This window comes from Lontra canadensis, unplaced genomic scaffold (assembly GCF_010015895.1).
Source record: "Lontra canadensis isolate GAN:19392208 unplaced genomic scaffold, GSC_riverotter_1.0 scaffold36, whole genome shotgun sequence".
In the NCBI taxonomy this organism is placed as follows: Eukaryota; Metazoa; Chordata; class Mammalia; order Carnivora; family Mustelidae; genus Lontra; species Lontra canadensis.
In genome coordinates this window covers 4,499,108-4,525,987 of record NW_022631030.1, presented here as the reverse complement: position 1 = coordinate 4,525,987, position 26,880 = coordinate 4,499,108, and the positions used below count along the sequence as shown (strand labels likewise).

The window sequence follows — 26,880 nt, the reverse complement described above, 5'->3', positions numbered from 1 at the left end:
TTCAGATGTCCCCAGCCACTTGTTTCTCAGCTGGAGAAGGCAAAACCCCACTCCCTGATTCATCCCTGTCCCCCAACCTGTCCTGCTAGGTTTCGGAGAGAGATGGGACTTGCCAGAGCAGCCCCCACCGCCGCCACCACAACCCCGGGGCTTCCAGGCTGCCAGGGAGCGGGGCCGGCCCAGCCTGTCTGGAAGATCCTGGGCTCCTTCTCAGGGCTTTTCCCAGGCTGCCGCGCCCCCTCGTCTCCCACACATGGCTCTCACCCGCCCAAGGCTCCGGCGCCAGCCCCGTAGCCCATCATTAACCAGCTCTGTGTCGGGAGTTGGGGGGCAGGCATCAGTCAAGAAGAAAACATCGGCAGTTTCTGTGACCCCAGATGAGGGGCGGAGGCGCCTGGGTTTGGACAGTAGCAATTAGCCCCTGACTGTGGGATCATGGGATGTTATCACCTCTGCTGGCAAGGTGGGTAAGGCAGGGACTCAAGGCCCCAGGACTCCTGGAGCCATCCCAGCAGGCACTGCTCCCAGAGAGAGTCCCCCAGGTCCCACTTGGACCGGGCAGATCACCTGCAGTGCGGGAGGCAGGGACCCCAGTGAGGGGTGACATAGGGGTATGGGGACAGGACTGGGTCGGCTGCTGCATCTGGGTCCTCTCTGAACCCTCTGAGCTGGGTCACCCTGGACCCCATCCTGCATGTGGAGGGGAGTCTGGAGGGCAGAGTTGCAGTCCCCGAATAATGGGGAAACCTGCCTGGGGCATAGATGCGAGACAGGACAAGTTCAAAGGACCTCAGTGAGAACCCCGCTCATGTGGGTTCTTGCTGGCAGAACGATTGGGTCTGGGCAACAGTGATTGTTAAAACCTTCCCAGAGGAGGGGACCCTAGAAGGGGGATTCCCTCCTGATCATACCTTCTTCCTTGCCAGCCTCTCCCCCATGTGGATCGGCCTTGGTGTCAGAAAGTGAGGACCCGGCCAGCCCTGGGAGTTGACACTGGGGAAGTAGCTGCACTGGGAGGAGGGGCCCTGTAACCTTTAGGTCACTGTGCTGAGTCAGCAGGGTTTCGGCTGAAGGCCCTATCCCCCCCTTCCCCAACCCTAGGTGAGTCATTCCCACTTACCACTAAGCTGGTTTCTAACCGGATGTCCTCTTCCTTTTTGCCAGTTTTGGGGTGGTGGTGGGGAAGGAGATCCTGGGAAGACCCTAGAGATGGATCCCATCTCACACACAGGATTTGGGTGTGAGAGGCTCTGGGTGGGGAGCCCAGGGCACCTCCCCCAGTGTGCCCCGGTTTCCCCCGACCAGGTCGGCCTCTGCTGTCCACCTGACTGAGGGCACCAGGAAAGGGGTGGGGGACAGAAGATGAGGTGGTCTGTGCCAGAAATCCCAGGAAACCCCCCCCAGCCTGTGCCCCCCTCCACCCCCCCACAGGGGCCCAGTCCCAGCCTGCCTGGCCAGGGAGAGAGGGGTCTGAAATTTCAAAGGGTGGGAAGAGAAACCGCTCGAGGTGGGTACGGAGAGCAGAGTGCCCCCCCCATCCTGGGCCACACCCCACTGCGTGGGAACCCATGGCCTCAACCTCGGATTAGCTCCACAGCAGGCAGGGCAGGCGGGCGGGCCCTGGGGAGCAGGCTTGTCGGCCACAACTGAGGAGCCTTTGTGTTTTGTTGCTGAGCTCCGGGCTTTTACAGGTCCGTGACGTCTCGGGGGGCCGGCCCGACACCTGCCTTGTTGGCTCAGCACTTCTGGGAAGCCACGAAGGCAGTCCCAGCTGCCCAGCCTGAATTCTAATGGGGAAACTGAGGCACTGGCGCATGGGCCCCAGATCGTGGGGCATGTAGGGTGGTCAGGGAGACTGTAGGCAGTGCTTGGGGTCAGGAAAAGAAAAACACATTGCTTGATATCCCTGGGAGACAAGAACCTTTCTGCGGAAGGCAGAGGCTCCCTGGGATCCCTCTACCCTTCACTCCCCCCTCTCTGGCTCCTTCCTGCTCTGTACGCCCTGTAGGTGCCTCCCCCCTGCTGCCTCTGGGCTGCACCCCAGCCCCCAGCCTCTTGCCCACCCGCTCCCCCCATGAAGTCCAGCGCAGGGTGGCCTGCAGGCACTGGGGCTGCATTTTGTCACCGGTATTCCTGCCATTTACCAAAAGGAGCGAGAGAAGCTTCTGGGAGGGACACCACCCAGAAGGACGCCCTGGGGAAGTAGACTGAGAACAGGGGAGTCCCTTACACAAAGGCAAGGTGGGAGGAACACCAGGCTGGACACTGCTCTCCTGCAGGGCGAGGAGACCCAAGCAATGGGTGACCCAAGCAAGTGACCCAGCGCCACCCCCCAACCCCGGGACTCCTCCTCTGTAAAATGACACATTTCGCGGTCCGTTGAGCCTCCAGGATGCTCTGGTTCCTGCATCAGCAACACCGCCAGCCCAAGTGTCTTCCCTCTTACTCAGGGATTCACAGGCTGCTGGGGGCCGGTGGGCGGGGGGGTACGCACACAGGGAAATGCACTAGACGCACGTGCCAGGAAAGCGAAAGGGATACGGATGCTGATGATGGTGGTGATGACGATGGCTCCTAACATCAGCCACGCGTGTAATTCTGTACGGAGTGTGCCAAACTCTCGTTTCATGTGTCCTCAGTTAATCCTGAGAACAACTGCAGGGGTAGGTACCGCTATTGGGCCCATTTTACAGATTGCAACCTCAGGACAAACTGAGGCACAGAGAGGTCATTTGCCCAAGGTTTCATAGCTTGGACGTGACAGGGAGAGTACAAAGCCCGACTCGTCACGAGCCCGCCTGCTGCCGGTAGCGGGGAGGAGATGGGACGATCCTTTAGAGGGTGGGAGGAGCTGAGGCGGCATCGGGGAGACACAGGCGTCAGCTTCCAGGTCACTGGGACCAGAGTGGTTGGTGGAGAAGCTTGGACAGGCCTGTCCTCCTGTTTGCAGCCCCTGTCCCGGGCCTTCTGGACACCTCTTCCTGCACAGAGGAGGGCCCTGTTCCTGGGTTACTGCCCTGAGCCAGGTCTCTCTCTGCCCTTTGAGTGGATATCCCTCTCCCCCATTGCTGCTGCACCTGACCCCCTCTCTGAAAGCTTCCCAGTCTGCCCCGTCTAAAGAACGAGGAACCTCTCCCCAGCTCTGCATCCTCAGGCCAGGACTGGCAGCCCCAAGCCAGAAGCTGGGGTTCTCGGACCCTAAGCCTGGAGTGGGGTGCAAGGGCAAAGGGAGGGTCTTTAGACCTCATCAGTGTCCCCAGCCTCTTCTAGTTCCAGACCTCTGGGAGCAGGGAGTGACCCCAAATCCTGTATCCCAAGAGCTCCCTTTTGCCCAGTGGACTATAGGCAGAGAGGCCAACATCAAAATGAGCCGATGTGCTCCTTAGAGGCCCTCCCCCACTCTGGTCTGCCCCGCTTGGCACTGGGGCAGAAGGGGCAAGGGCCAGGAGAACCGGCTTTGCGGGCCGTAAGCAGATGTACTAAGCACTCTCTTCACTGGCCCCCCATGGGGCTGCCTCTGGAGAGGAGAGAGGAGACTTCACCCCAAAACAGGCATTAGGGTGGGGAGGACTGCCTTGGTCTGCTTAGGCACTGATGGACAAGACAGGGCCGCTGGGGCGCCTGAGCCCCTTCTAGTGCCCGCCCCGCCGCTGTCCATGATCTTCCCTCCTGGCATTCACAGCTCTGAAGGGTGAGGTCACTGCTGAAGACACAGCGAGTGAATGGCAGCATGTGTGTGGGGCCCTGAACTCTGCCTGGCCCCACACCTGCAGAGGAGTGACAGGAACCAGGGCCGAGCCAGGCTTGGTGGGCTGTGTCCCGCTGTAAGCCCCACTGTGCCCGGGCACCAATCCCCAGATGGCTCCTGGTGCCCACACCCCAACCCCAACCCCCAGCCTACGGCCCAAGCCCTCCCAACTGGCTTTTCCTGTTTTCTGGCTTTGTGTGGTGAAAGTTCCCCAATTATACCCACATTATCTCACCTGCTGGGCAACCTCCAGCAGGTTGGTGAGTGAAGGCTGGGGAGTGGGGGAGGGAGCACCCACTTACCCTGCTGAGAGGGCCTAGGGCCGAGCTGCTTGCCATCTGGCCAGTCAGCAGGAGCACTGGGCTGTCTGACCCACTGACCTCACCGTGGGACTCGATCTGGGGTGGGGTCCCAGCGGGGCTGGGCCATAGTTCGGAGAATCATACTCAGGGCCAGAAGGGACCACTGAGACTGAGGGAATCCAGCCTGCTCCCCTATAGAGGAGGAAAATAGGGCTCAGGAGGGGGAGGTGACTGGCCCAGGTTCCAAGGCCAGCTCGAGATGGAGCCAGACAGAGCCCAGCTCTCCTGACTCCCTGATGGATGCTGCCTTTGCTGGACTCCAGCCAGCCCGCAGTGCTCTCTGCCTGGGGACATGTCAGAACCCCACAGAAGGGCCCAAAGGACAGCGGGAGGGGGCGGGGTGTGGTACCCCAGGTGGGCCTTGAAGGTTCTATGTGGATGTGAACAGGCATAGAGAAGTGGGGAGCATCAGGGAAACTTCCAGAGCAAGGCAAGGGCCTGGCTGGAAGAGGCCAAAGACCTATGTATTCAGCGAGCATTTCTCAGCATGTATTTGTACGCCAAACGCAGAGGGTACTGTAGGGACCTAGGAGATAAGCCTGTACCCTCCGAGAGGAGCAGCTTTCACCTGTCATGGTCTTCCAAGCCCTCTAAGGAGTGTGCCCTGCTTGTGTGTCTCCACCATGCAGGGGCAAATAGGAACCCCAAGTTTCCAGTCTTGAACCCCAGTCTCCCTTGGGGGACCACCGAGGCCATCCCCCCTGCTGCTGCGTCAGTCCAGGGCCTGGCATCGCTGTTACTGATGGTGGTCAGTAAGGATGTGACAACACAAAGTGTGCAGAGGCACAGCCAGGAACAAAGCTCAGGAATGAGCCCCGAAGAGACCCGCCAGAGGGGATGGCTGCCCTGAGTTCAGGGTTCGGGCAAAGCTCGACCAAGCCCTTCTTGTGGGAATGAAGCCAGCGGGGAGGAGACTGGGGGGGATTGATTCATCCGATGCCACCGATCACTCCCTCCTCTTGGCAAGTCTCTATTCTCGCAGGTTTCCGTTACAATTTTCTGGCAACAAATGTCTACTGAGCACCTACTGTGTGCCAAGACACCAGGCCCTGGGGATGTGGCGGGGGGGAAGGACCTGGATCCCGCTCTGGGGGAGAAGTCAGAGGCATGAAAGACCACATTCCAAGCCAGAAGAGATCTGTAATGGTGGGGAGGGTCTGTGAAGCTTCCCAAGGTGGGAGATCCATGGGTGGAGAAGGGGAAGAGCCTTCTGGGGCCTTCTAGGGAACCGCACGAGCAAGAGTCTGGGAGTGTCAGGAGGAGGGAGGGGGGACATGCAAACATGGCGTGTCTTGAGGAGGGGCCCGGTCTGACACAGTCGGAAGGCATCACGTGTGGAGAGATGGGGACAGAGAGGCAGAATATAGATGAGGGGATGTTGAAAGCCAAGGCATTTGAACGAGATTGGGAAGGAGCAGGAGCTGGAGGAGGCGGCACCTTGTGAAGCACCCACTTGCCCCCGGGGGCCTGGCTGGGCGAGAGGGACAGAGCCATGCTGCCCCAGCCCATAGGCACTCAGCCTCTGGGGAGAAGACCTGTGGGGATGGCCATCATGGCGGCCACCGTGAGCCATGTGCGCAGCGCTTCCTGTCTCCTGACACAATTTCTCCTCAGTCCCACTGATTCTCCTAGCAAATGCTGTGAGGTGGAGGACTGGATTTTATTCCCCATTTGCCAGAAGGGGACTGAGGCCCAGAAAGGGGATGAGGTTGGCAGCGCCCAAGAAGACAGCGCGCTGACCCTCCTCATCCAAGACCAGGGAGGCGGCGTGAGTTTACCGCCGTGAGGTGGCAGCCATGATGTGTCATGAGAGGAAAGGGCAGCTTCTGGAACAGTGCGTCCAGTGTATGATTCTGGCTCTGTGTGAGGGAGGGAAGGTCGTGCGCAGAAATAGAGGGAAAATGTAGAGAGGAGAAAGTAAAAGAGGACATTTCCTCCAGGATTATCGGTGATATTTTTGCGCGGCGGGATCCTGGGCAGTGCGGGTTAAACCCACAGCAGTTTTCAGTCTTGCCCGGAATGCTTTTAGTACCAGCCATCAGTGTTTCTGTGATCAGCATCAGAAGAGTAGTTCCGGCAGAGAGAGGGGAGCAGCGGCCGGGAGTGGGGGCGGGGGGCCGTGCCTGTCGCTGACCGCCCCCGCGTGTCCTCTGACCAGGCCCCCAGGCCCAGGTGGTCCAGGTGAACGACTCCATGTACGGCTTCATCGGCACGGACGTGGTTCTGCACTGCAGCTTTGCCAACCCGCTGCCCACCGTGAAGATCACCCAGGTCACGTGGCAGAAAGCCACCAACGGCTCCAAGCAGAATGTGGCCATCTACAACCCAGCCATGGGCGTCTCGGTGCTGAACCCCTACCGCGAGCGCGTGGAGTTCCTGCGGCCCTCCTTCACCGACGGCACCATCCGCCTCTCGCGCCTGGAGCTGGACGACGAGGGGGTCTACATCTGCGAGTTCGCCACCTTCCCCGCCGGCAATCGAGAGAGCCAGCTCAACCTCACCGTGATGGGTAAGCTGGCCCGACCCCTCCCTCCCTGCTCGTGCGGGGGGCCCGGGGCCTGGCTATCCTCACCGTGTGCCTCAGTGGCCCCGTCATTCGCCTTGGGTTGGCCTGTGCCCCGAGCCCCAGGCGTGGCACTTCCGGTCCCTGCCAGCCCAGTGGGGCCACAGTTCACTGGGGGCTGGGGGCAGGGCCTTTGCCGCGGACAGAGCTGAAGATCGGGATTCATGTCGGAGCCCCCTGGGGGCTTTGTGGGTGGCCAGGAAGCAGATGCCACGGGGAGGGCAAGAGCCCTTGGCTGGAGCAGGCCGAGGCTCTGAGAAGGCCTCTGCTTGACAGAAGCGGGTCCCAGCCGTAGAGCAGGAAGGATGTGGGTTAGGTGTGAAGCTGTCTCTGGAGAAGTGCCAAAAGGCGAGGATGGCCAAGGGCGCGTCCGGGGCCTGCACACCTTGGGTGAGGCAGTGGAGCTGGTCCCATGGTGTTCTCCACTTCCCCGCAGCCAAACCCACCAACTGGGTAGAGGGTACCCAGGCAGTGCTTCGAGCCAAGAAGGGGCAGGATGACAAGGTCCTGGTGGCCACCTGCACCTCGGCCAATGGGAAGCCTCCCAGCGTGGTGTCCTGGGAAACACGTCTGAAGGGTGAAGCGGAGTACCAGGAGATCCGGAACCCCAATGGCACGGTGACTGTCATTAGCCGCTACCGCCTGGTGCCCAGCCGGGAAGCCCACCAGCAGTCCCTGGCCTGCATCGTCAACTACCACATGGACCGCTTCCGAGAGAGCCTCACCCTCAATGTGCAGTGTGAGCAGGGCGCGGGGCGGGCCGGTTCCCCGGGGTGGGCACCGCCGTCCCCTGCCCACCCACCTCCCCCCGTGCCAGCCCTCCCTCCTCTGCTTCTGTCTCCTACTGCTCTCCCCTCCCCACCCCTCCTTTCTCTGGCCTCTCGAGCCTTCCCCTCCCTCTCTTCCTGGGGGTGCTTTGGCCTCCCTCCTCTCTTCCCCCATCTCCTCCCTTGGCTCATCTGTCCTCGTCCTTTCCTCAGTCCCCTTGCTGCTTCTGCTCTGAGGGTCCGTGATCACCACCCTCTCCCCTTCTCTCTCCCTCTCCCAGCTGGTTCCATCCATGTCGCTGCTGTCCGCCCTCCCTTCCCTGTCCGAGGCTCCCTCACCCCGAGCCCTGCTCTCCTGACCTCCCCCTTCTCAACATCATCCCTTGCCCCACAGACGAGCCCGAGGTGACCATTGAGGGCTTTGATGGGAACTGGTACCTGCAGCGAACAGACGTGAAGCTCACGTGCAAAGCTGACGCCAACCCCCCCGCCACCGAGTACCACTGGACCACGTAAGTGCTCTGGGGCGGGCCGGGCTCCCGGCAGGGTCCCTCACCGGTCACAGGGAGATACCCCACCCTACCTCCAGGGGCATTAAGTGGGGAGGAAATCAGGGTCTTCATTCAGGTTTCTCAGTGGGAAGGGGAGGGGCCGCGAGAGACCCCGTGTGCATACACCCCCCATCTGACAGCAGCAGGGTCAGTGGGACAAACCATTCTGCCAGAGGGGGATTCCCTCATGATCTGCCTGCTTTCCTCTCCCTAATAAAGAATTTTGTCGTTTTCCTTTGGTGATCTCAGTCTGAGTCACTCCCACCCGAGCCCCCGGTATTTATTTTTATCGAGGTGTCCCCAGGGAAGCTGGCTTTCTGGAGCATCCCAGATCTTTCTTTGTTCCCATTCCTTCTCTCCAGCACCCCCAGATTCTCAAGGAGAGGGCAGCCGTCAGCCCAGCATGCCTGTGTTCATGGCATGCTTATCCCTTATCCCGTCCTCTGGTTCCTGGCTTCCCAATCTTTGAACCTGGCTCTCAGAGGGTCTGGTCCGCTCCTGCAGTTGGATCTGATGGCCTGAGCCAAGGTTCTTTCCAGAGAAAAGCTGGATGGAACACGTAGAAAGACTGGTGTGGGGAAGCCAAGAAGCAGGCTGACGTGATGGCCAGGAGATGGCTGCCACATTGCGTCTGTACTCTTTCTCCGGGAGGCAGAGGGCACTGGCTTGCCCTAGCTCACTCTCCCCCTCCATCCACTTCCTGGAACCAGAAGCGCTTCTGAAGGTGCAGGTCGCCAGGGCCGGCTTGCCAGTGTCAGCTCTGTGTGCCTGGGAGCTGCCAGGTCCAACAGAACCATAGCTTCATGGATCAGAAGGCAGTTCCCTGCGTTTCCCCAGGAGAAAGGCCTGTGATGTGTCTAGCAGAACAATGAGATAGTGAAATGGGACTCGATTCCTCCGTGAGGGGTCACGCGAGCAGCTCGTTAAACCACAACCCAAGAGACCAGGTCTAGTTGGAAGAGCACTGTGCCAGGAGTCAAAGACCCGGGCTCCAGTTATGTCACAAGGAGCTGTGTCCTTGACTGTGAACTTAAAGAGTTTCTCATCAGTTCAGTGGGGCAAGTACCTTCCGGTCCTGTCTGCATTTCAGTGCTGGGACCATTGAGTGTGAAACACAGGAGATTACAGTTGGGGCTGTTTTTCTTCCTTCCAAGACAGACCCTGCCCGTTACTCATTCAGCAAAAGGGCTGGGAGTCTTGGAGGAGTTGGGTGACACTGGGGCAGCTTCTGGCGGGGAGAGTCGTAACCATCTGCCCTGTCTCCCATCCCCGCAGGCTGAATGGCTCTCTCCCCAAGGGCGTGGAGGCCCAGAACAGAACCCTCTTCTTCAGGGGGCCCATCAACTACAGCCTGGCAGGGACCTACGTGTGTGAGGCCACCAACCCCATCGGCACACGCTCGGGCCAGGTGGAGGTCAACATCACAGGTAGGAAGCTGCCCCCTGCCTGGCCTCTCTCCCCCCACTCACTGCTTCCTCCACAGCCGATGTCCCCCACCTCTGGCTTGTGTCATGGCAGGAAGATCACATCTCCTCTTCCTCCTCCAATTCCCCCTTGAGCTCTGGCCATTGGCCTTGCTTTGCTTTTCTGTTTCCTCTGTTATAAGGCTCTGTGCGAGACAGGGTGATCCCCAATCAGAGAGGGGTCGAAGGGAGGCAGTAAGCGCCGTCTGCAACACTGCTGGGGGGATCGGGGGGTGGTCGGGGGCGGTGTTAGAGCTGCCCGTGTCCTGTGATGCTGGCAGCCGGAGCGCCTCTGTTTCTGCAGTTCAGGAAACCCACGTGGGCGGCCGGGCGAGGCTTACCTCAAGCAGGGACACTGGAGGGAAAACAAGGAGATAGCCCAGAGCCATGGTGGTCCTGTGCCCCCCGACTGAATCGCTGTTTTCCCGGCATCTTCCTGTGTGTCAGTGCAGAAGAGGAAATTCAGACACCTGACTTCCCGGGCCCAAGGGAGGGAGCACAGGAGCCAGGATGTTCTGGGGGAGGCCTGCCATGGGCTGTGAAAGGAGCCCGGGCGCCAGCGTCAGACAGCTGGGACGTGGACAGGTCCTCGAGGTGCCTGGAAGCCTTGTTGTCAGAATGTACGAAATGTGGGCCGAGTACCTAGCGCAGACCAGTCTGTCAACAAATGGCCCATGCTCTGTGATTAGTATCTCGATCTCTGTCATTATCATGATTAATGGAAGAATCAAAACAAGCCAATAGAGGGGTACAGCTGCCCTCACAAGTTCACAGCCGTGACGGGGGTGTCTTTAACGTCGTAGCTGAGCTGGTCTCAGGATAGGAAAGTGACAGAAAGAAGTGCCTGGCGAGGGAGGTGGTGTCATGCTGCTGCCGCCGCGGAGAGGGACAGGAAGTGACGTCAGAGGGTGCGTGTTGTGCGCAGGAAGTGACGTCAGAGGGTGCGTGTGCGCAGGAAGTGACGTCAGGGAGCTGTGGAGCCTGTGGGTGGTTGGACCGTGCTCACCGGAGGGCCGGCATAGGACTCGGGCACAGACTGAAGAGGCCTCAGCTCTGGGCCTGGGTCTCAGAAAGGAGGAGGCCTCCTTTGTGGGTATGTCCAGGCACAGCTGCCCAGGGAGCAGCCGGACGGTGTGTGGGGCCTGCACCGACCTGCCATCGGGACCACTCCGTCTCACCCTCACCCGGGAAGGTGGCGCCCCTGGTCCTTTGCTGCTCCCTTCAGCCCCCTGCCCTCTGCTCTCTGACTGGCTGAGGTAGTAGAAGCATCCGAGGAGGAACCCAAGGAAAGCTAAGGCGGCCTGTCCCCCAGGCTCGGGTCTGGGCTGGAGGTCAGGGCAGATTCACACGCTTCTCGGCTCCTGGAGAAAATGTGGGCCGAGCTCAGTAGGAGCCTCACAGGGGCCCGAGCTCTGGCCGGGGGGCCGTGGGGCAGACAAGGATGAGCAGTGAGGCGTATTGGTAAGGGAGCATGACCACGCCGCCACGAGTCGTATCCTAGGAGGGACACACAGACAGGCCCCGGTTGTGTGTGCCTGTGGCTGTGCCTGTCAGTCTGTCGTACAGAGATCATCACACGTAGCTCAGGCCAGATGCCTGCTCCGCTAGCTTGCACACGCCAAGTACCTTCCCCTCTGGGGGCCACCAGCACCCTGGTCCACCCCACCCCCAGCTGGGGGACCACTGTGTCGGCCTCCACCACTCAGGCTCTTTGGGGAAGCTGCGAACCAGGAAATCAGGGGAGGAGACTGAGAAACCTGGGAGCAGTGACCCCCCCACCCCCCCACCTGCCCTGTGATCCTACCCCTGGCATGAGTGGACCAGCCAGAGGCCCTTCTAGGCTTTTGGGGCCAAGGGGTGCTACCCACCCCAGAGGCAGGGCTGGGCCAGCAAGGGTAGAGCCTCCCTTCTCCCAAAGCTCAGGAGATGTGGGATGCCCGGGAGTGCAGGGTTGCTCGTCAAAGTCACACCAGGTCCAGGAGCAGGGAGGAGGGGAAGGGGGCACTTGTCAGGCCCAGACTACAGAACAGAGAGGAAAGAAGGCAGCTGTGGAGACGGGCCATCTCCTTGTGCTGATGGCTGCAGGGGTGCCCCGCATGGGATCTGTGGTCGGGCCTCACTGGCCCTATGGGCAGGGGGACCAAGCTGCCGAGGACTCCAACTGGAGGAGGCACATAGCCTCTCCTCCTGTGCTCCCCAGAAGTACTGAGCGGGACCAGGGGTGGGGGGTAACCAAAGTCACATGCAGGAGTGGTGAGAAGGGCCTTGCATAAGGACACTCTTACTGACAGCCCAGTCAGGCAGAAGTCGAGGAAGCATGACGCTCACTGAATCACTCACTGGTGGTCCCAGGAGCGGTTTCACCGGCCATCCCAAGGGAAGGAGGGAAGCTCTCACATCCCCTCTGGAGGGTTCAGCCGGGAAGCCGGAGCCTTTTCAGAGCTGCGTGTTCTTGGGCTCACGGACAATTTCCGAGCAGCCGCCAATACCACCAGACCTCATCCCGTATCAGCTAGTGTCTGTCACATTCTCTGGGGGCCCCATCCGAGGGGCACAGCAATGCCCTGGGCTCCAAGCCCCACTAGTCAGGAGGGAATGCATGAGCGAGACGGATAAGTGGAAATTTAATTTTTCATCCTGGCCATCCGTTCGGGTAATAGCTTTGCCCTGGGCGCATCTGGAGAGGAAAATGAAGAGCAGCTGGGGTGGGGGGGGAGGCGGCGGGCAGCAGGGTGTGCGCCAAAGGCCCGAGCGTGTACAGGGCACACATGTGCAGGGCACTGCCCCCACATGGACACACTTTAGCGCAGGCTTCTCAGGGCCTTGGGTCCTGGGGAAGGTGGCATTTGAGTTGTTTCTACAGGGATGAGTGAGTGGGCAGTGATGGAGGATGGGGTTCACGGGCAGGGGAAGCTTGTGGGAGCCGAGTGGGCAGCAATGGAAGGAGTGGGGCTTTCTCTATGTTGTCAAAGGGGAGTCTCTGGAGGGTTCTCAGCAGAGAAGCAGCGTGGGGAGGCAGGCGGCTTAGACCAAGCATTTGAGAGGCTGCGTGGATGGCACCAGGGGACTGGTTAGGGGCTGTACAGTGAGCGTGTCCCTAATGGGAAGCAGCAGGCCTGCACTGCGGCCACGGGGCCGGTGGGGACAGACACACCAGAATTTGTGTGTACATGTCCACAGCGCCTGGGGCCCTCAGATGAGCCCATTTCCAGGATCTGAGTGCTGAGGAGCAGTTTCCTGGGGCTAGCCCTGTAGTCCCAAAACAAACCAGCTAGCTCCCCTCCCTTCTCCCTCTGGGGGTAACGCGGAGTGTTGGGGAGAGGTGCTCAGGGTATGGCCTTGGCCAGACTATAAAGGGGCTGATGGGGCAGCGTCTAGCCCTGGACTGGCACTGTCTGGAGGAGAGTCTCCAGGCCGCTCCAGGGGCGGAGCAGGGAGGGTGTCTGCCCCAGTTCCCACTTGCAGTGACATCCCAGGTTCATCCACTGGGGGTGACCACTGCAGGGTGAAGGAAACAGGTCTTCCTCTCAGACTGGAGTTCTCATGACCAAGTGTTGGTGGGGCTTTGGGGTCCGTCTGGAACGGAGGGTGTGTGTGAGCCTGCAACAGCACGTGCCAGGGCGTGAGTGTGGGGGTGTGCCTCTGAGTGTGCAAACGTGCCTTGGCAAGCCGGCAGGCGCCTGTCTGTATGCTGAGTGTGCACACGGGAGGCCCGGCTGGTGGATGGCAGCGTGCGGGGGGTAATCAGTGTGCAGGTGGCTGCATCCAGGCCCCTGGGAGGGCTGGGGTCCAGCCCCAGCATGACAAGGCCCTGCCGATGACGCGCTGCACAGCTGCTGTGGCTACTTTGGGAGGTCAGGGCTTCCCACCCTCCCTGCGGCCACAGCTGTGCACCCTGGGAACTGTAGTTCTTCCAGCCTCCATCTCCTGAGGCCAGAGCGCTTCCCCCTGCGCCCTCACCTGGCTTCCGAAGTCCGTCTGCAGCACCGGGAGGTCACCTAAGCCCTTCTAACCTAGACTGGCTTGGACGCAAAGCAGCCACAATAACCAGGGTTCCCCTTGTTCCCAAAAGATCCTCAGGGAAGAGTAAACCTCCTTAGGGCTTAGGGGGAGGGGGGAAAAAGTGAAACAGAAGGATCTAGAGGGGAAAGACACCCAGAGGCTCACCTCTAAGACAAGCCTTGCCTTAACGATCCATTCAACAAATAACTCTTGATCTCTGGCCCCCTGCCAGGCAAGCGAGGTTCTTGGGAATACCTCAATGAAGCCAAGTCCCTGTCCCTCTGGAGTTAGTGCAGAAGGACAGACCGCAAACGACAGAGGAACCACATTCGAAAAATCACATGGTTCTGTTGAAAGTGACATGGAGAAAAGAGGAGGAGGATGAAGGGGTCATAAGGGCTGGGGTAGGGTTCGTGAGCTGCGGTTGGAAACAGGGCAGGACTCGGCGAGAAGGGGATGCAATGAGAAGTGTGAGCCAGGCCTTGAAGGAGGTGAGGGGGTGACCATGGGACATCTAGAGAAGAGTCTGCCGGGGTACAGGGCAGCCGGTGCCAAGGCCCTGGGTAAGCCTTGAGCAGAGTGAGCCAGGAGGAAAGGAAGAGATGAAATCAGAGGTGGGAGCGGAGAGGCCCAGGTCATGTCGGCCATTTTAAACTTTCAGATTTGACAGGATCTCTGTGGCTGCTGTGTTCAAAAGGGTCTCCAGAGGGGAAAGGAAGAATCAGGGAAGCCAGTTGGACAGCTGTTGGCAATAATGCACGTGACAGGGCGCCTGGGTGGCTCAGTCTGTGAAGTGTGTGCCTTCGGCTCAGGTCAGGACCCCAGGGTCCTGGGATCAAGTTCTGTGTCAGGCTCCCTGCTCCACAGGGAATCTGCTTCTCCCTCTCCCTCTCCTCCCACTCCTTCTCTCAAGCTCTCGCTCTCTTCCTCTCTCAAATAAATATTTAAAAAATTAATGCAAGTGATAGGTGATGATGGCTTGGATTAGGGATGGAGCGATGGTGGAAAGTAGTCAGGTTCTAGATTTACTCTGAATTCGAATTTACAGACTAATTTGGGACACAAGCTGTTCTCACGAAATAGGTTAATACAGCAAACTCTACCACACCCTGATTAGCGGGGCCCAAAAAATTCAGTCTAGTCAAGTAAAACATCAGAGAGCTTTATTTTTTCGTTGGATCTCTGCCGTCGCAGAAAGCGTAAAAATAAATATAGTGGAACTTAGACTGCACACAGCTATAACATACGTGAATAGAAACAGTCCCAAATTATCATGGGGCTGCCACTTCCCCAACCCCGCTCCTCTTTCATCATTCCTGCAAAAAAAAAAAAAAAAAACTTTAGCTGTTCAAAAACTGAAGAAATGGAAATGGGCATGAGGGACTGAGGAAGGGCATTCCTGGAAGGGCCAACAGCATGAGCAGAGGCTTGCAATAAAGAATCAACTTGGATGGTTGGGGCGCCTGGGTGGCTCAATGGGTTAAAGCCTCTCCCTCGGCTCAGGTCATGATCCTGGGGTCCTGGGATCAAGTCCCGCATCGGGCTCTCTGCTCAGCAGGGAGCCTGCTTCCTCCTCTCTCTCTGCCTGCCTCTCCGCCTGCTTGTGATCTCTCTCTCTGTGTCAAATAAATAAAATCTTTAAAAAAAAAAAAAAAAGAATCAACTTGGATGGCAAGGCTGGGGAGTTAGCCATAGCCAAGATCAAGTGGCATGATGGGAGCTCTGGAGCCCAGACTGGCACGGTCCGTGGGCAGTGGGGACATCATTGCTACTCTTTGAGGAAGGGAGTGATAGTGTCTACACACTGGAAATTAACCTGGTGACTGTGGACAGAGCAACTCAAAGGACACAGAGACCAAATGGAGGTGGGAGATTCAGGAATCTCCTACAGTAAAACCTGGCATGAAGTGATAAAATATTGAATAGGAAGAGTCAACAGGATTAGATGGAAAAATTTGAAAGGAAAGGTAGGTCCCTCCATGTGAATGCCTTTCTTATTCTCTTGGCCTCTCCAAGTCCTTGCCATCCTCAAGGCTTGGCATAAGTCTTTTCCAAGAAGCCTTTGCTAACTCCAGACCACAGTGTTCTCCCTCCCCTGTACTCCTGAGGCCCCTCTCTGCCAGTGCCCTTGACTGTCTGCATGCTGCTTTGTCTCTAAGGGTGTCATTTGGTTCCCCAGGGAGGCTGTTTCTTGTATTCTGTGACCAGCAAAACAGATGCTCCATAGATGTTTGTTGATTGGGTAGATGGATGGATTGGTAGAGAAGTAGATGGCTGGATAGGTGGATGGATAGAGGGGTAGATAGGTAGAGGGATGACTGGGTGGCTTGGTGGGTGGATGGATGGATGGATGGATGTTTAAGGGGGTGGATAGGTGAATGGATGGATGAGTGGGTGGGTGGGTGGATGGATGGATGGATGGTTGAGTGTGTGGGTGGATGGTTGGATTAGTGGATGGGTCAGTGGGTAGGTAGATCAGTAGATGGGTGGGTGGATGGATGGTTGGATTAGTGGATGGATCAGTGAATAGGTAGATCAGTAGATGGGTGGGTGGATGGATAGATGAGTGGAGTGGATGGGTAGATGGATGGATGTATGTTTGAGTGAGTGGATGGATCGATGGATCAATGGATTGATGGAGAGATGAGTGGGTGGATAGATGGATGTATGGTTGGGCGGATGGATGGATAGATGAGTGGATGGATGGTGGAGTGGGTGGATGCATGGTTGGATTGGTGGATGGACCAGTGGGTAGATAGATCAGTAGATGGGTGGGTGGATGGGTGAAGTGATGAGGTAGGTTAGAGGTGAGAACTGAAGAGTTAGCAGGCAGGATGAAAGCACAGAGGCTAGGTTCCTGATAGCTGCCTTTCAGGCACGCCTTGTGGAGGCAGCTCCCACTTTGTGGGGGAGCAAGTGTGCAGCCCTTTTAAAGGCAGTAAACAGATGGGACCTGGTGAAGCTGGAGAAGCTTGAAGTTCCAGGGAAACGGTTCTGGAAGTACGCAGTGAGGACAAATACTCAGTAAATATTTATTGGGCAGCCACTTGGTGACCTGCATGGAGGACACAGTGGTGACAAGTGGCTGTGCCTCTCTCTGCCAACTCCTTCCTGGTGGAGAGGCCAGAACAGGAGCATCTGGGTGGTCCCTGCTCAGCCACGTGACTGCAGATAAATAGCCTCCCCTTCTTTTGGCCTCTGTTTTCATTAGGCCTTCCAGGCTGGACTCCCAGAAGTCCTTTCCTCTTCTAGAGTCTCGGGCCTGCTTCTGCCTGCTGCAGGCAGCACCCCACCCACTCCCACGCAGGGGCTAGCTTCGCCCCTGGAAGGACGAAACGGGCTCATAGGAAGAGCAGGTTCCCTTAGAGCGGGTGATGCCCATTGAGGGAGTGAGCTGGCAGGAACCGATTCCCAGAGACCAGAACAGATGCCCAAACCATACACCTTTGCCTGGGCCTGAGTAAGGAGGGCTTCGAACAGCCTGGCAGCCCTCCCAGGCTCCCCCGAACCTGCCCACAGTGCTCCTGACCCGGGTCAGCCGTGGTCTCCGGTGCCACCCTGTGGTGGTGCTGGGAACCGCCTCCCTCCGCCTCCCCTCTGGCCCCCTTCAGCCTCTGGCAAGGAAGGCCCTTTAAGGAGAGGGAAGGGACAGCACAGGCGCTCCCCCAGTCAGCCTTCCCTCCCACCTCCCGCTTCCTTTCTCTTTCCTCCACCTCTCCTGCCTCCTCCTTTCCACCCTGTCATTGGGGTGCACGTTTCTGCACGCTCATTCTGCCATGATGGCCAGGGTGTGCCCCGGCACACTCCCTTGTGTGTATGCGTCGTCGCCGCCATGTGTGCACATGCGCTCACGCCTCACTCCTGCACAGCCACGCTGAGCGTCTTCTGCCCCTGGCCCAGGCTGGCAGTGCCCTCAGCACCCACCTTGCTCTGCAGGGCCAGACCGCTGGCGTCCCTGGGGCCAGCCTGGGACCCCGTCCTCTTCCATGTGCCCTAGGGAGCACAGTGAAATCAGACGTGGGCGCCCAGTGACCTGCAGGTGTCCAGCACAGGCTCTCCATGCAAAAGAACAAACTGGTGTTGCATCATTGGCTGGTGGCCTCGGGCAGGTCATTCAAGCTCTCTTAAGCCTCATCCCCTCCTGAACTGAATAGAAAGTAATAGCACACTTACGTCATGCAGTGCTGTGACGGTGACTGGCGGCTAGGGGGACACTGGGTCCATCGCACCACTGATGGGGGTGGTCTAGCTGGCACCACAGCCAAGGAGAAAGCCAACACGGAGGCTCTGGGGCTCTAGCACTCTCTGCTTCTCCTCTCCCTCCACCTGCAACACCGCAGTATCTTGGGCTCCTGGAGGGGTTAGGAGCTCCCCGAGGCAGGGTGGGGGCTCCTGGAGGGGGCGGGGGGCTCCCGGAGGGGGTGGGGCGCCCCCGGAGGGGGTGGGGCGCCAAGAAGCCTGCCAAACCCTGCTGCCCTTGGGCCTTGGGCCCGCCCGCTTCCTGGCCTTTCCATCCCCTGCCTCCCTGTCATCCCTGCCGACTCCCCCCAGGAACAGACACTGACACTGTCCCCCTCCATGTCTTTTCCTCACCCAGAGTTCCCCTACACCCCGTCTCCCCCGGAACACGGGCGGCGCGCCGGGCCGGTGCCCACGGCCATCATTGGGGGCGTGGCAGGGAGCATCCTGCTGGTGGTGATCGTGGTCGGCGGGATTGTGGTGGCCCTGCGCCGGCGCCGGCACACCTTCAAGGGTGACTACAGCACCAAAAAGCACGTGTACGGCAACGGCTACAGCAAGGCGGGCATCCCCCAGCACCACCCGCCCATGGCCCAGAATCTGCAGTACCCGGATGACTCGGACGATGAGAAGAAGCCCGGCCCTCTGGGTGGGAGCAGCTACGAGGAAGAAGAGGAGGAGGAGGGCGGCGGAGGGGGCGAGCGCAAGGTGGGCGGTCCCCACCCCAAATACGAGGAAGACGCCAAGCGGCCCTACTTCACAGTGGATGAGGCGGAGGCCCGTCAGGATGGCTATGGGGACCGGACTCTGGGCTACCAGTATGACCCCGAGCAGCTGGACTTGGCCGAGAACATGGTTTCTCAGAACGACGGGTCTTTCATTTCCAAGAAAGAGTGGTACGTGTAGCCCCCGCCCCCCTCCAGAGCCTCTGTCTGCGCCTCTTTCTCCCCAGCCCCCACCCGCACGCCCCCTGCCCACCCCCGTGCCCACTCCTCCGGGAGCTCGACAGAGACTCACCCAGCTGCCCAAAGCCAGCTCCACACTCCTGGGGAGCGGGGAGCCCAGGGCACACATGACCTGGCTTGGTTTTGATTTCCTCCCCATCCCTGGCCCTCCCCATGCTGTTGTGTTCACTGTGGCTTTGGTGTTGCTGTACCTTTTCTCCCCTGACCCTCCGCCTGCCCTCTGTGCGGGGAGCCCTATTCTCGTCTTGTGTACCTGGGCACCCCTCCAGGGTTTGGGGAGCCAGCCCTCCCCCACCCCCCAACACTGGAATCTGTTTTCGTCCTTCCCACTGGGGGTGGAGGGCTGAGGGGGGCCCTGAGGGGGAAAGCCCCGCCCTACCCCCAGCTGCTGCTCCTCTTTTCCCAGGGAGAGGGAACCCAGTCCTCCCTGCCACCAGCAGCCGGGAGCTTAGACCCTGGTCTAGACGGCCATTGCACCAGAGAGGCAGGGAGAGGCTTCTCCAAAGCACCCAGGGTTGTCTTGTTCTTTATGTGAATCAAGTTGAGGTTTCCACCCAGGGCCTTGGGCAGTGTATTTTCCTGGCGAGGTTGGTTTTACATTTTTTTTCCTCATTGGCTGACAGAGAATGAAGTTGGCCCAGCCCTGGTGCGTCTCTCCTCTTGACCCCTATCTGCTCCCCATGCAATGGGGCTCCGGGTGGACCCTGGCCCATGCTTCCCATATGCCTCTACCAACGCATAACACAGACACCTACATGCACACTCGCCACTCATGTCCACCCCTCGTTCCCCCGGGGGCCACATGCCCTCGCAGGCTGGACAGCGCCGGGGCCCACCCCTCTCTGCTCCACCTTTTCCCCTCCCAGCGGAGGATGGGGACAGCCTTCAGAAGTGTCCAGGGACAGCTGAGACCAGAGCTCCCTGGAGCCTCTACCCTAGATCAGGCTGGCCCCAAAATGCTTCTTTCGGCAGGGGAGTTTCTCCCATTTCTCCCTTACCTGTCAAGTGCTGGTAACTGTTGATTCCCCGGGAGAGTCAGGGCTGGGGTCCCTAGCATGTGCAGGTGTCAGAGGTGACCGAGTACCACCAGTCAGTGGGGAAGGGAGTCGACGGTAGAAGCTCTGCGAACACACACACAGTACAGCGGGCAGCCCACCTGCCAAGGCCAACGCAGACGTTCTGGGCTTGCCGGAAATGCAAGGGGAGTGGGGTCACGAGGAATCCAGATTCAAGAGCTCCTGTTCACCCCTCACCACCTTCCTCTCTCCCCTCCCAGCTCAGCTATACCTGGTCTCCATTCTGGGATGGGGAAGGGGTAGGGGATCCTTAGGGAAGCTTTCCCTTTGAGTTACAGGTTCCCTCCTTGAATGGGGCTCTGGGTCCCCATCAGTCACCCAAGACGAGGGCTTCCTGTCTGACAGTGGGGGAAAGGCCCCTCCCAGCCCTCTCCATTCCCCCAGCTCAAAGTGCCTCAGTTCCTCCATCTGCCCACCCTGGTCCCCCCAGCACTCTGGATAGGAAAGACCCTGGGATGGGAGAGGCAGGCTCATGCCCGCCCATTAGGGTTCCAGTTAACACAGGCTGTCCAGGGCTCTGTGGGATGGCAAGTGTTGGGGGGGCAGGCAGCAGACCACTCTGTGCCCCACGGGCACCGACCTACCCTGCCATAGGCTTCCCAAGGGAGCCCCAGCACCCCTTCCTCCCTTCCCTGGTGCTGCTATTGAATCCCTGCCCAGCCCTGTCTCTGCCCTGGCAACCCTGGGCCCACCAGCTGGGCCACCCTCACCTGGCCCCCACTGCCCTCACCCAGCCCTGGCTGCCCAGTAGCCACGTAGCAGAAGTCTGAAGCCATGCCAGCCCTGGGGCAGCTCTCCCCTCTTGGCACTGTGGGTACTGGATGGGGTGGAGCTGGAGGAGAACGTTCTGAGGTCTTTCTAGCCACAGGGCAGAGGGGTGTGGAGGAGCTGGGCTGCTTCTCCTGGCAGTATTAGTGTCCCCCTCCCCACCCAGGGCAGAGGGCTTTCTCCATGTTACATCCCACCTCACGGCACTCTGGCCCCTCTGTTTGGTCTCCTTGTCCCCGGGGGCCTACTTGATAGAGGCATTCTCTGTCTTCTGGAAACCATGAAACAAAGAACTCTTCCTCCTGTGTCTCCCTTATCCTGCACTGCCAATCCCTGTTCCTCCTTATATGATGTACTTAGGAGGGCCCCTGGGCCCAGCCAAAGCACTGAGTCCCCTTTAAGACACCTCCATACCCTCCCCCCAAGCAAAGCACAAACTGTGGGACCCATGCCACATGCATCGACCATGTGGGAGGCTGCTGCCTGTCCGGGAGCCCAGCGGCACTCCCGGCAAGGCAGCTGCTACTCGGGGGCCGAAGGTAGGCATGAGGCAGGCAGGGGTTGGCACTCGGGCCTGGGGAGGTGGGGTTTTCTGTACCCCGAGTCTGCAGGAAGGTCGGACCTGCTGCTGGGCTCCCTGACACAGCCCGCTGGCGGCAGGGAGGCCTGGCCCGACAGAGACGAGGACGCTCCACTTCTCCCTCATGCCCCAGCATGAGCTGAGCTTCTGCCTTTGCTGGAAATGAAATAAACTTGGTATTCCTTGTGCCAAGGCGTCCCCCAGTTGTCACCCTGCCTCTTGTTACCCTCCCTGTTCTTGGCCCCCCAACCCCCTGACCCCCACCCATTTCTTTTAAGATTTTGATATTGTTCTGATGTGTAAAAGCATCTGAGTCCCCTTTCATCAGAAGGAGCTGAAAAGCAGCAGCACAGGATCGGTGATCGTGAGCAGGCGAGCGCAGCCACCTCCAGCCCCGTCCACGCACGCACGGGGCACCCCCACCCCCCAACAGACCTAAGCACAGGTGCCCTGGGCATGCACAGGTGTGCACGCGCTGCCGTGGCAGAGGACTGGGCTGGTCCTGCTGAAAGCCCCACAGGAGAGAGGTGAATTCCCAGTGCTCAGGCCATTAGAGAGACTCATGGGAGCCTCGTTTCCCTGGACCTGTGCCCCCTCTGCCAACCTCCTCCTACATGCCCAAGCCACTGGTGCAATAATTTTTTTCTGCCATCCTCCGAGCAGAGGAATCGGGAATTGTGTTCGGTGGATGTGGGCAGCTCACCCGAGGGGCGGGGGTGGGGGTGCTCGCAGGCCTCCAGGGGCCCATACGGACCTCTGAAGCCCAGCTGCCACCAGGAGCCCGCTCCTACGAAGGACTGGGCAGGACCCTCCCAGGCCCCCGCACCCACAGAGAGCCCTGCTCTGGCCACGGGCGCCCCAGGGGGGCAAGCCCTGGGGTCCTGGGGCCTCTCGCTGCTGCTGTCCCACCGGAAGGCCAGAGGAGCCCCCGTCCCACCGGTGCTGCTGCTCTTCTGACCCCCTGCTGTGAGGAACAGGATTCTAGGCCAGAAAACAATGGTTTCCTCTTTTTGTATAAAATGGAAACAAAAATCCAGGAGAAGCTGCCACTCCTCACCTCTGAGTGCAACCCACTACCTTGCCTTCGATTTCTTCGTCACCATGTCGTCTTTGGTCCCGGGGACGGCCCAGCAGGTTCTCCTGGTTCTGACCCAGGGGGTGTTTGCATCACCCCCTTTTACTTGTATTAAAAAAAAAAAAAAAGATGGGTTGAAAAATGTACTGAGGAAAAAAAATGTACTTTTTTATAAATAAAGTGTTTAAAACAACCTTGCTTGTCTGTGTCACTCCTCACCTCCCCACGGAGGTTGTGCCCTGGTCCCCAGCCGTGGGCGTGGGGACAGGGTCAAGCTGGAGACAGGCTGGCAGGGGAGTGAAGGGAAAGGAGCCCCCACCCCGCACCAGGGGCCCGTGTTCTGGGACAGCGACGCAGACCCCTCCAGGAGCCCACCCCTGGTGTGAGGGGCCTGCCTGAGACCTCATCCCAGCGCACGAGCTGCCACGAGCTGCCACGAAGCCTCCCCCACCCCCGGGAAGACTGTGGGCAGCAGTGGCAGGCCCAGGTGGGGAGGCCTTCAGGACACGCAGCCTGAGAGGCTGGGGACGGGCTGAGGCAGCCCTCCCCCCACCACGCCCCTGCCGGCCCTAGTCCCTGCCTCCCTGCCCCACAGCAGCACACTTCCCCCTCTCGCCCACTCCCTGCTGTCCTGCTCCTTCCTGCCAAGTCCCCTCCTGCTGTTGTTTGGAGGAGAAAACCAGCACTGTCACACCTGTCATGTCAGACAGACTGGGGACAGGGGAGAGATGGGGAGCTTTATCCTTTCATCTTCTGTTTCGAGGAGACCACCAGGACCTGTCCCCTGCCAGCTCTTTCTGCCAGAGACCCAGCTCCTCATCTCTCCAGGGGACTGGTTGCAGGGAAGGGCTCCTCCTTCCTTGGTCACCTCCCCTCCCCACTCCAGCACCATCTGCTTCCCATCTCCTGGGCTGGAATGCAGGACAAATCCGTCTTGGGTGGGAGTGGCAGGGGCTTCACTCCCCCCCCCCATCATCACCAGTAGCATCTCCTTTCACTGAAATCCACACCATTTGCCCCTGAGGAAGGTGGGGGGCCGGGGGGATGCTGGAGGCCAAGGTGGCCACTTAGAAAGCCCTCCAGCTCATCTGGGCTGAAGCCCGTCCTCCACACCTAGGATCCAGTGAAGTGGGAAGGCGGGGGCAGGCAGAATCGGGGAATCAGGCGTGGAGAAGGAGCCAGCAGCTGTTGGCAGCTGGCTGGGCCCCTTGCTGGGAGGCCAGACCAGCACCCTAGACTGTTTAGATGCTGGTTCTCAAATGAGATGCAAATTGGTTGTTTAAGTGGTCACTTCCTCAGTTTTCTAGGCTGTCCGTTTAAGTTAATTTTTAATTTGTGCAGGCAATAAATGCTTAATTACATTATTAATATATTGGAAAAGAGCAGTGGACAGAACGTCCTAATTGGCATTTAACTAGAGCGTTCCGGCAAATTAGCCAAGACTTTCCCCGGCAGCGGCAGCGGAAGGAGGGCCAGCCAATTAGTACCAGGCACAGGCTCTCCGGGCCAAGGAAGCCAGATCCGGCCCCTTCCCCCAGGGCCCCAGGAGTACAGGGCACACCTCACTCTCTAGTTGCTAGTTGAGCTAGGCTCAGGAAGAACTTTGCTCGTTAGGCTCCTTCTGCCCAAACCTCAACCCTCAGCCCTGTCCCCACATCCAGAAGACAAAATGCTTGGTGACCTGGGGACAGGACCCACCTGTGTGGCTAAGGTCCCCCTGGGATGTGCCCACCACTGCCTTCAGCTGTGGGCCTGGGACTAAGGTAGCTGGGCAGCTAGAGCGCCTTTCTGGGTACCATGGAGGCCTCTCTCCCTTCTTCCTTACCTCGACCACTCTGATTGTAGGATGTTGAAAAGAATGAACTTGATGAACGGAAGAATTCATTGTTTCACTCATGCATGCATTCATTTATTTGGCCACTCGGGGCCAGGCCACTCCTGAGTTCCTGTAACGGTCCCGCCCAGAGTCCTTCTTTCAAAAAATTCCGAGCGTCCAGGGGTCCCAAATTCCAAAACAGCCAGTGCCTGCTGGCCACGAGTCGAAGCAGAACTGTGCATAAAGCCCTATGGGGAGCACAGAACAAGAATGTCTTCATTTTACTTGGGAAGGTCTGAAAGGCTTGTGATGTTTCCCCTGGGCCTAAAGGATGTGTAGGAGTTCTCCAGACCAGAAGTGTTTAAGAGGATCCCAGGCTAACTTGAGAATTTAGCATCTTGTATTAGTTCTAAACGATCATTCTAGCCCAACATGCTCATTCGGCCCAATGAGAACTGAACCCAGGAGAGGAAGCTAAGGCTTGGGGAACAGACCATCAGAACGCATGCGCTAAACCAGCTCAGGGGCCCAGAGCCAGGTCTCAAGCAGCAGGAGGGGGAAGAAAGCCAGGGAAGGGGGTGGCACCAGCCTAACTCTGGAGAACGCTAGACCCGACACCAGTTTCAGTTCGCTCACAGAGCAGTGTGAACCCCCGTGGGTTATAAACGGAGTTTGTGGGAGCCACATTTGGTGTCGAGCAGAAGAGATGGTAGGATTCTGACGCCACTGCCAATGTGCATTTTCTTCCACGCCACCGAGCAATAAATTCAATCCAGAAACTGTCGACCTGGAGGGAGCATCAGATCCCAGAGGCTAGGGGCTTAGTCCCCCAAGACTGCCCACCCCCCTCAAACGCCAGGGTCACATCCAACTTGTCACCTGTGCTTCTGACCCATGGGCTAGAAATCAAAGGTTCCTTGGGTTCAATTAATTTGCTAGAGTGGCTCACAGAACTTAGGAAACCAGTTAACTCAGTAGATCACCTGTTTATTAGAAAAAGCTGTAATTCCTAGAAGAGCTTCGTTTAAGTCAAGGTGCATGGGAAGGGGCGGGGAGCTTCTCTTCCCGCATCTGCGTGGGGTCACCAAGCCAGAAGCTTCTCCAAACCCTGTCCCTTTGGGCTTTTATGGAGGCTTCAGGACACAGGCCTGATTGACTAAATTATTGGCCACTGATAACTGAACTCAATCTCTAGCCCCCTCACTCCTCCCTAGAGGTCAGAGGTGGGGCGGAAAGTTCCAACCTTTTAATCACACGGTTGGTTCCCCTGGCAGCCAGCCCCCATTCTTAGGTGTTTTTCCAAACTTCATTAACTTAAACCCAGGTGTGGTTGAAAGGATCTCTTATGAGTATCAAGATACCTTTATCACGATTATCACTTAGGAAATTCCGAGGGTTTTAGGAGCTCTGTGCCAGGAACCGGGACAAAGACCAAACACATGCTTCTTATTACAAATCTCGATTATCCCAGGTGGTATCTGCCGTGTGTTTGGAGAATGGGAGGTAGGTGGGTCGGAGGGAGGGTGCAGGAGGAAAGGCTTCTGTGAAAGCTGGCCGGGAGACCCTGCTCCTGGAGGCACCTCGGCCCTGACGCAGTCCTGGGGCTCTACCTTGGTACTGGCTTCTGTGGTCCCCAAACCCAATTTTCTGCCCTGATTTACAGCCTGATTTACCCATCAAGTGGGCCAATCCCCACTCTACTTCCACACCACCAGATCCCAGCGGAGAGGCTGAGGCACTGCCCTCTTCCCTCCCTCCCCAGCACGCATGCGCACCACAGCGGAGGGACTCATCCTCGAGCGTCCCCAACTCACCTTGATCTCCAGGGAGGCTCAGGAACAGCCCTTCTGGAGAACCAGCTCCAGGGTACCATCAATGCACATCACAGACTCCACTGAGCCAAAGAAGTGAACCCTGCACACACATGCCTGAGTCACCGGGGACTTAAAAACATCAGTCATCCAGGCCCCAGCCCCCATTAGTGGAGTCAGAGCCTCTGGGTGCATCGTCAACAGGCCACCCAGCAGACTCTAATAGTGCAGAAGCACCGGCCATGCCAGGTGTCACTGAGGAAGAAGCAGGGCTTGAGCTAGGAAGCCGGGCGGACGGGTGGCAAGGTGGGTGATTTGGTGGGTGAAGCACGTAAGAGCTGGAGGGCCAAACGTGCTGTTCGTTGGGCTGTCAGCTTGATCATGATCGTCACCTTCAGCTCCGACACCTGGGCCCCGGCTGCTGGTGACAGTAGTGGGGGACAGTAGGGAGCCAGGATGGGGACCTACCTGTAGTCCTCGGGACGCAGCTCTCTGCCGTTAGACCGTTCCTTGGCACCTGTGTCTGAGTCCACGCCAGAAGGCAAAGTAGGATTCTGAGGTAGAAGACGGGGCAGGGGCTCCAACAGGCCCTCCTGGAAGGGAGACTCTTGCTGCCTAGTGTCCTGGGAGGAAGTGGACGCGCTTTTTTTTTTCCCCCCCAGTGAAGGCCAGTAGCAGTTCTCTGAGATGATGGGGGGTGCACTGGGAGAGGCAGAGGGGAGGATGGCCAGCCTGTGCCCGGAGAGCCCTCTGAGGACCAGCCCCAGGGAGCGCTAGAGGCCTTCTCTGAGGAGGGTATCCTGCTCCCCAGGGAGCAGGCCTTTGGGGATGCCTGACTCAGAGACAACATGCTGGGGTCCCCTCAGCCCGAACTCACACCCACGCTCCCCTTAGTGGCCAGCACCTTCCCCTTGTGCTAAGCTCCCAGCACCCTCAGCCCCAAGAGAGCTTCCATGCCAACAAGAGTCAGCAAGGACTAGAACCCACTAGCTGCCTTCCGCCACTAGGCTGTAAGCCTCTTAAAGACTGGGAGCACATCTAATTCATCCCCAGCACCTGGCCCAGGGCAGGTACACAATGGGTACCCCAAAATG

At 58.8% G+C, this 26,880-nt stretch overlaps 1 protein-coding gene across 1 annotated transcript in view; it reads left to right on the top strand.

The window, feature by feature from the left end:
• The window catches only part of NECTIN1 (nectin cell adhesion molecule 1), a 62,601-nt gene extending 40,520 nt beyond the window's left edge, over window positions 1-22,081 (top strand). Inside the window, exons 2-6 of the mRNA XM_032868735.1 lie at window positions 6,269-6,619; window positions 7,110-7,412; window positions 7,835-7,952; window positions 9,267-9,418; window positions 18,054-22,081. Coding sequence (XP_032724626.1) covers window positions 6,269-6,619; window positions 7,110-7,412; window positions 7,835-7,952; window positions 9,267-9,418; window positions 18,054-18,601 — 1,472 coding nt within the window. The 3' untranslated portion in view covers window positions 18,602-22,081. The remainder of the gene's footprint in view (window positions 1-6,268; window positions 6,620-7,109; window positions 7,413-7,834; window positions 7,953-9,266; window positions 9,419-18,053) is intronic.
• The last annotated feature ends 4,799 nt before the right edge of the window (window positions 22,082-26,880 follow it).